Genomic DNA, 8,815 nt, shown 5'->3' on the forward strand with positions numbered 1-8,815 from the left:
TTTTTTATGAGCTCCTGCGTCGGTCTTATCTCCTCAATTGCAGGGTTCGAGCAGCTCAAAACCCACGGCATCTTCGCCTTCCTCCCGAGTTCCTCATCAATGGCGGCTTCTTTGACCTCCATCGTAACTGACGCTCCTCCCTTCTCTCTACCTTTGCTTCAATGTCCTGTAGTTACGACTTATCTCTGTCTCTCTTGTAGGCGAGCGTACGCCCAAAAGATGCGGGTGTTCCGAGCATCGCTTCCCGGGCTCCTCTTCTGAGGCCTTCGAACACCTACTCGGGCCTGAAATCCTGGACGCGGCCGGAAATTTCGTCTTCCTCCGCTCTCCGATTCGCGCCCGTTTCCCCAAGAATAGCCCGCTGCACCATTTCGCCTCGCGCGGAGCTGAAGGTTCGACGATTCGATTGATTAGGGCTTCCCCCTCTGTTGATTCTTTATTTCTTGAATTGATTAACTGCTTTCGCTTTCCCCCTAGTCTGGTTGCTATTCGGTCCTTTGCTCCTTTATTTTGAATTGAAATGTAGTTCTTTTGTGTTTTCTGACGGGATTTAAGGTGACTGAGCTGCAATCTAAGGTTACCACTAAAGTGTATTTTGACATAAGCATTGGCAACCCGGTTGGGAAGGATGTGGGGAGGATTGTGATTGGGCTGTTCGGTGATGATGTTCCGCAGACGACCGAAAACTTTCGTGCTCTTTGCACAGGTTGCCTTCGTCCTCTGATTTTTTTTTTTTTTAATCTTTTTCTTTTTGCTTACTTGGTTTGACAGTATTTGCTTGTCATTTTTGTGGTTTGGTCAGGTGAGAAAGGTTTCGGGTACAAGGGATCTTCATTTCATCGTGTAATCAAGGATTTCATGATTCAAGGAGGAGACTTTGACAAGGGAAATGTAGGTGTTCATGATGATTTGCAAGCATGTACTGCATTGGGACGTGTTCACAGTAACAGCTTCCCTTGAATTTTCTTTTCGTTTTTAATAGAAAGAATGAAAATAGACACAAACTGATTGAAATTTTGAAATAAGACATTCCTGAACCAAAAAAAGAAGGGTCTAGCACTATCAAATAATCTTTCTCCACATCATGTTATTGAAAGAATTTCAAGAATTCATACTAAGCATACAAGATCCATATGAAGATATATAATGAATATCCAGAATAGTAAAAACAATTTCTAGGTTAAAAATATAAATCTAACTTTGACATATTCTTCAGTCTCATACAAATTACTTGACTAAAAGTATTAATATTAGTGAACTTAAATTTTCTATGGTGCATTAGTAGCATATATGTATTTAGACCATCAATAAATGCTTCAGTTAGGCGATGTGAAACTATGACAAACACTCATATCAAACGAGAAAGAAAAAGACAAAAAAAGACTTAGTTAGATGATAATATAGTAGAAGATATAGTTCAATGGCGTAAAATGATCCATATAATCGATCCCACTTAGTGGGATAAGGTTTGGTTGTTGTTGTTGTTGTTGCTGCTACTACTACTACTGCTACAGCATTAGTAGCATATATATCTACATAATATATGATGACTATTGTATAACATCTATCTACTGAAACTCAGAGGGAAGTTAAATATTATATCAATTGCAGTTAGGGAATAAATTGTTTCTATTGTCATTGAATGTTTACAGTGTCAAATCTCATTAAGTATTCCTTTTGTACATCGTGTTCCACTGTATTAATGCTAAATAGCATTATAACCTTGGAGCCATTCAATACACTATGGATCGTACTTTGGTGTGTGATTTACATAGGAAGCACCTAACAAAATCTACGACTGTCTTAAGTTAAACATCAATGAGTCCATTTTGGATTGAAATCATGTTTTGGCAATATTTGCTTGACTGTTATGTGGATGCACACAAAGGAAAATCTTTATCAGAAAATTGTATTGTTGAATTTCAGGGAACTGGTGGTAAGAGCATTTATGGTCGCACATTTAAAGATGAGAACTTCAAGTGTAAGTTCAACATGTTCAACATTGCCATTATTTATTGAAACTGTACTATATTGGATAAGAGATGCTTATCTACCGAGGATTTTGCCAGTGGTTCATGTGGGACCCGGAGTGCTTAGTATGGCAAATGCAGGACCCAACACTAATGGAAGTCAGTTCTTCATCTGCACTGTGAAGGTAAAGTTACGTGCGAATTAATTCCTGAAATTTGGTCTGGTATTTGCAAATTGTCCATGCATCTTGACATTTAGTCAACTATTTCAGTTAGAATAATGTTATATTTCCTAGAAACTGTAAAAAGGATCTAGTAGACGCACACTTATTGGTTTACTTGATATTATTCCTGTTAAGTCAAAAAATATTTGAAATTCCGTTGGGGTGGTTGCTGAGTCATGCTGTGCTTTATGTTAATTTGAACAGAACTTTAATGGTTTTTATAATGTACCTATTATCGAAGGAAAATATGAAAGGTTGGATTGCATTGCTTCTTTTGTTTGGAGGCTTGCTTTCAAATATGAAGACAAGAAATGTTGGATGGAGGACAAAACTTATTTTCTTTTCCTCTTTCCACTTGTTTCCTGCATTCATTATCATTACAATAAGTTGGGCGTTTGGTTCTTCTGTTTGGAAGTTTGCTTTGACTTTGTGAGACCATTAATGATCAAATGGAGGACAGCTTGTTTTCTTTCTATCTTTCCACTTATTTCCTGCCTGCAACACCATAACAATAGATTAGGGTTTGGTTCTTTTGTTTGGAAGCTTGCTTTGAGTTTTAAGTCCATGAATGATGAGGGCATTCATCTTGTTGCAAAAGTAAAAAAAAATTCTTGTCCCTCATGCCCAAAACTTGTGCACATAATACAATGCTCAGACAATGAAGAGAAGATTTGTTCAGTAGTCTGATAATTTGATAATTAAATTGAACTCTACTATAGATTATTTGATTTTCCTTGCAAAAATCTTCTTTTCTTTTAACTAACTACTGAAGATACCCCAAATTAAGTATGGGATTGGATATTGTTAGTTGATATTCATCTGCAAATATAAACGCCAAACCATCTCCAGTTGGAAACTCATGAAGATACCTCGGAATGATGCTTCCAATGTGGAGAAAGGTGGTGGGCACGTGCACTGTAAAACCTGTGACTGGGGATTCTATTTAATTTTATGAAGTCCCTTTGTAACTAGAAGTGGAACCACCATATAGCATCGTGTCTTTTAATTGAATGCCCTTAGAAATTGCAACTGGGAAAATTTCATTATAGAATTTTTAATAATACAATTAGCATTTTGTGGGCCAATGGAGCTACTTGAAGTAGAGGTCTACAAGGCAAGTTTTCCTAATCTAACAGAAATCAAGCTAGGAGGGAAACCCTTACTGGTCTGTGTTTTCTTTCTTCAATTCGCATGAGTACCCCAGTTAACAATGCTGGGGAGGATGACAGTCTATAGCTGTACCAGTTGTCACCATTTGCAATCTTCTCATAAACATGGTCACTCTACTGCATCTGTTTATTTTCACAGTTAATTAACCTAACTGCATCTGTTTATTTACTGGTTGGGGCCTACAAATTCTAGTATGGTAGTCTTATTTCATAAACGAAAGAGCATGAAATGCAGCTTATTCCATGTTGACGAAAGCTAACAAGTTTGATCATTGTGTCTAGTAGTCAATTTTATCATGGTCCATTGTTTTATGCCCTTTGCAATGTTGCCTGTCAAGATCGAAAGACAGTGCCTTACGCTTATCTTGGAACAGTAAGCATCATTAGTCCCAATAAGCATCTTGAGATCAGTCACTTTAGCATAATATATTTTATCAGTAGATTCTTTAGAACCTTTTTTTTTTCCCTTGATGTGTTACCAGGCATCGACAACTTTTTTTAATCTCATTTATAGAACCATTTTCCTGAACTAGATTTCAGACTCCTTTCTTCCTTATGGTGCCATTTATTATGGCCAGTGATTAAGATGCAACTCCTTTTTGTGCAGACGCCATGGTTGGACCAGAGGCATGTTGTTTTTGGCCATGTTCTTGAGGGTATGGACGTGGTGAAGTTGATCGAGTCTCAAGAGACAGATCGCGGAGACCGGCCAAAGAAGAGGGTTGTGATCAGTGACTGTGGCGAGCTTCCAGTGGTCTAAAAGAGGACATTTTTTTTACCTGAATAAGAGGATCATCTGGCACTCGAGCTTACAATTTTCTACTTTTCATTGTGGCGTGATCGATAGTGACAAGGTCGACAATATTTGAAGAATGCATTGATTGCTTGCTACTTCTTTTCCAGGTTTTAGTTCAATCTGTACGAGCTACATCAATAATCAGAAAAACGGTTTCATTTAACTGGTTTTAAAATAATACTCGCTTGCAATTTTCAATATTGAAACCCTAGCTGCTTGCAAATGTTGAACTCAAATTTCAACAAGCCTCAGTGTGCCATTTAAAGGGCAGACAAGTTGGTTTAATTGGTTGAGTTAGTTAAGCGATTTTAATGGGTTGGTTGGGTTGGAGATCAAATCCAACCTACGGCGGTAAACAAGCAAAGCTGATCCAAGTTTTGTGATGTTTAAATTTGTTTGATAGAGTAAATGAGTCAAGTCCAGTCCAAAATGAACAAAGACATAGACATTGAAATGATTGTTCAAGTTTAGATTAGTTTATGAGCTTGAGCTTTGTTTACTTTTAATTTAAACTTATTTGATTGTTTGAAACATTTACATTTTAAATTTGTTTGGTTAGTTATTAAACTTAATATGAATTTATTTATTCAGTTTTTTTTTAATTTAACATGTTAATAGAAGTTTTATTGATTGTAGCAAAGATGATTATGCAAACTCCAAGCGCCCTTTACAATTCATCCCTAGATTATGTGAAAGAAGGTAAATGATAAGATCAATTTATAGTCAACCATCAAATTGACTAGAAGATGAGAGGGATTTTTATTCCAAAGGCATGCCCTCTAACCAACTGGATATCACGTGGGGGCCTAAGAGTTTTATTGATAAATATTGTTCACAAACATGTATACGAACATTATTTACGAACATTAACGTGCTAAAAATATATGTTCAAGCTTGTTTGTTTAATTTAACGACTTGTCTAAGCTTATTCATTTAATTAATCTTGTGCGTATTGAACGAACATAAAGACTTGTTTACTAAACCGAACACCAAACTTGTTAAAAACGTTTGATTCATTTATAACTCTTCCAACCCTTGTCATTGAAATGAATAGAAAATAAATAAGCAGGTTTTTTAAGAGATTCATCTAATCCAATCCATTCCCATTCAAATGAATAGGAGAAATAAACAAATATTTTCTCATTCAAATGAGTTGGTTAAGGTATATTGTTTTCAATCATTGAAAGGAGTTATGTTGGATTTGGCTTTGTTTGTGTAGATGCGAGTACAAAAACAGAAACAAATACAGCAGTGTTCATCCTACACAATTGAGTATGTGAAGATAAAAGGAAACAGACGGAGAAGGAATCCTAAGACTTTCAGTAGAAATCAATTAGTCGGTACTGTTTAGACATGCGATCAGTATGACAAATGGAGATAAAAAAAAAATAATGATTAGATCACAAGATATGTGGGCAACTCATCTAACCTGACATCCTAGTCCAAGCCATCATAGGAAAGAGATGGAACTTAAAAGATCAATAAAACTTCAATCTTTAGAAAATTCCACTATGCTTGATTCCACAATTTTTTTTTCTTTTTCATGGTGAGCACTATATTTGATTCTGAAGGTTGGTCGTACAGATTCAGGATCACTTACCTGACTGTTGGTCATTCAATTGCATACTCACATCTTCCACTACTTCAGTAATAACCTGAAGAAGTTCAACAGGTGTTGCTGCAGGGTCCAATTCAAGGCAGCCCTTCAAAGCATTATGAGCTTCTTCGCCTGTTAGCAGATAAGAAGGAACCCGATGTGAGAAACAGAACATTTCTTCTCTTGCGATCTTCTTAACCTTCGTTGGGTCCATGTGCCTATGGAACACTGCTTTGAAACCAGCAACTTTCACCAAAGGCATGACAGTAACACCAGATTCTTCTTGATAATCAGCAAGTACTTCAGCCATTTCATATTTGTATATCACATCATCAGGTGTAAGCTCATTCCAATCTGGAGACCAATTGCTGTATAAGGCCCAGATATCGCCTTTACATGGAAGAATTCTAATTATTCCTCTCGGGCCCTTCTCCCATCTAACTCTATGTGAGAATATATTGACTGTGTCACTGATACGATATCGGCCAACCCTGAAATCCCCGCATGTCTTTGCATATCCAGAGGCTACCCAGTTAATCGGTCCTAGTTCATGGTTGGACTTAGAAGTGAGGAAACTCATGCGAATACTGAAAGGTCTACGAGACAAAACTTTCTGAACCATTGCATACAGTCGAGGCATACCATCTTCAGAGTCATATGTAGCCCATACCTGGTCTCCTTCAAAAATCCTTTCCAAGCGATCCTTGTCGAAATCATAGAAATCTGGATCAGGTACGTCAATTGATACAGGTCGAGGGACTTTCTCACCTAAATTCACATCATGGTCACTAGTCGATTCCTTTATGCTGGAACCATAAGGAAGTGTTTGCCCACATTTATCTCCATCCACTATGGCTCTTTCTCGGCCACTTTTATGCTCTAGTTGTTTTTTTCCTTTCAACTTCTTTATTTTAGATAACTTCCATTCTTTTAGCTTGCTACAAATAGTCATCTTAGCTTTGTTGATCAATATCTCCCGCATATTAGTTTGTGAGACTTCCTTCAAAGAGTTATGTCTGGAAACCATCCTAGATCTAGGAAGGTCAATTGCAACACTACAATCCCCTTGGACGATGCAAGTGGATATATTTTCAGTCACACCTCTTCCATGATACTTGGCACCTTCGTCACTCTTGTTTCTCTTCTTTTTTGGTCTGCCAACCTTAAAAGCAGGCTGCTCTTGACAAGTAGTATAATTTCCAGAACCATCAGCTGAGCTGTTGACATGAACTTCTGTCTGAACAGGCTGTTCCCTTCGAGCGGCTGCTTCTGCCTTCTCATATTTTCTCCTCATTTTTTCAAACTTCTTGTGGTTTACATAAACAGTTTGAAGTGAAGAATCTGTTGTACTGGTAGCCCCAGTTGATCCTGTAAAAGCGCTCCATTGAAAATTTTGATGATTACCAGACTCCAAATTTGCACCATGCTGGAATTCCAAAGTTCCTGTTCTGTGAAACATTGACGTACTGGACTCGGAAGGATATCCATTCTTACCAGTGTAGTTATGGTTTGAATTTTGCCGGTGCTGCTTGGTTGGCCAAGGAATAGAAGAATCAGCTGCATTACCAGGAATTCCTATCTCAAGGGCCATGAAGGCTTGGTGACAATTTGGACAGAGAAGATTGTGATTAAGGTATATCCTAAGGTATTCATACTGCATCCTGCACTGACTGCACGATGTCCAAAATGTGTTCAGATTAACAGAATGAGCTTGAGGGACAGCAGATGGAGCAGCAGTTTTGCTCTTGCGAACCCTTTTGCTAGATGTTGTGGTGTTGGAAAATGAGTAAAAACCATTTGCAGTATTATGAACAGCACTATCACCACGCGGTTGAGAAGCTTTCTTAACAAAACCATTGTCGTTTGTCAATTGATCAAACGCCATTTTCGCACTCTTGTCAGACAGCACACTCCAAGCCTCTGAGATGAGTTTGAAAGCACCTTCGGCCCCTATGGACTTGTTTTTGTCAGGGTGGAGCTGTAGTGATAAATTCTTGTAATGTTTCTTCAGTGTCCCTTTGTCCATTGAGGCAGTCGCAGATAGAATTGCATACCAGTCCTTCGCCCCATTAATCTTCTTTTCAGCTGCAAGATAAACGTCCAGAGTGGAAATCATTTGGTTTATGCCTTCGAGTGACGGAAGGAGAGTTTGAGCCTTCAAAGCTGACTTCTTTGCACCCTTGATATCATGGGCATTGAATTTCTTTTCTGCAATTTCCTTTGCCTTAAGGGCCTCCTCCCTGTTACAATCCATGCTACAATGTTTCTTCGCTTATTCAATCAATGATCATGATTAAGAAAAGAAGAAAATTTTTTTTTAAAAAAACAATGTGAAATTCTTGGTGCCCTTGTACTATCACCAACTCGAAAATCGATCTTCTCCTGCAACATGATCGAACATCATCAATTAAAAAGAAAACAAAGAACTAGGAATTCCAAAGCGTTACCACATGCACTGAACCATAGAACACTAGATCTACATAAAAGGAGAACAGCTCAAACACATTTCAGCTAAGCACATCAAAGCTAAAACAAACAAGCTAAATGGAGTGAAACAAAAACAAAAAACAAAAAAACTTCTTTAACAGAGCCTTTGTGGTAAAAAAAAAAAAAAACTAATTTTCCCCCCCAAGATCCCGAGGCTTTCAGGAAAGAAGTAGATGAGCAACTGAAACACTAAACAACGAAGATTTGAAGAATAACAGAGCTTCTCGAGCCTGAATTAGCAAACAGTGGAAACGAATTCCCATTCACGTTCAAACCTAGAAACCCTAGATGTCCTGATCGCCACTACAGAGCAAACACGGTAGTAAAAAAGAAAGGAAAAAAAAAAGAGGGGGAAGATAAAATAGTAGATCAAACAGGGGATAAGATCAGAAATTAAGGGAATGAAAGATCACCGAATTGAGAGAAGATCCGAATAAATGGAGGAATTGCTAGATCCGAGCGGACGCCAAAATTTCCTCCCAAATTCTTCAAAATTAATTAAGGGGAAGTTTGAGCACCTTTAGTCAAACAATATTTCCTAAATACCAAAATACTTAATCCAGGAAAAAATA

The 8,815-nt window shown here is 37.7% G+C and overlaps 2 protein-coding genes across 2 annotated transcripts; one reads left to right on the forward strand and one right to left on the reverse strand.

Moving 5' to 3' along the window:
• Positions 1–4,337, forward strand: LOC121970932 (photosynthetic NDH subunit of lumenal location 5, chloroplastic-like). The gene is made up of 7 exons (XM_042521958.1): positions 1–123; positions 201–392; positions 556–706; positions 803–891; positions 1,927–1,981; positions 2,070–2,155; positions 3,971–4,337. Exons 1-7 carry the CDS (start codon positions 7–9, stop codon positions 4,121–4,123), a joined length of 843 nt encoding a protein of 280 aa, XP_042377892.1. The 5' UTR covers positions 1–6; the 3' UTR covers positions 4,124–4,337.
• A 1,127-nt stretch (positions 4,338–5,464) lies between these two features.
• LOC121970933 lies at positions 5,465–8,808 on the reverse strand. The gene is made up of 2 exons (XM_042521959.1): positions 8,657–8,808; positions 5,465–8,138 (listed from the first exon to the last, which is right to left on the reverse strand). The coding sequence occupies exon 2, from the start codon at positions 8,008–8,010 to the stop codon at positions 5,752–5,754; it is 2,259 nt and encodes a 752-aa protein (XP_042377893.1). The 5' UTR covers positions 8,011–8,138; positions 8,657–8,808; the 3' UTR covers positions 5,465–5,751.
• Between the last annotated feature and the right edge of the window lie 7 nt (positions 8,809–8,815).

This window comes from Zingiber officinale, chromosome 4A (assembly GCF_018446385.1).
Source record: "Zingiber officinale cultivar Zhangliang chromosome 4A, Zo_v1.1, whole genome shotgun sequence".
Classification (NCBI taxonomy): Eukaryota; Viridiplantae; Streptophyta; class Magnoliopsida; order Zingiberales; family Zingiberaceae; genus Zingiber; species Zingiber officinale.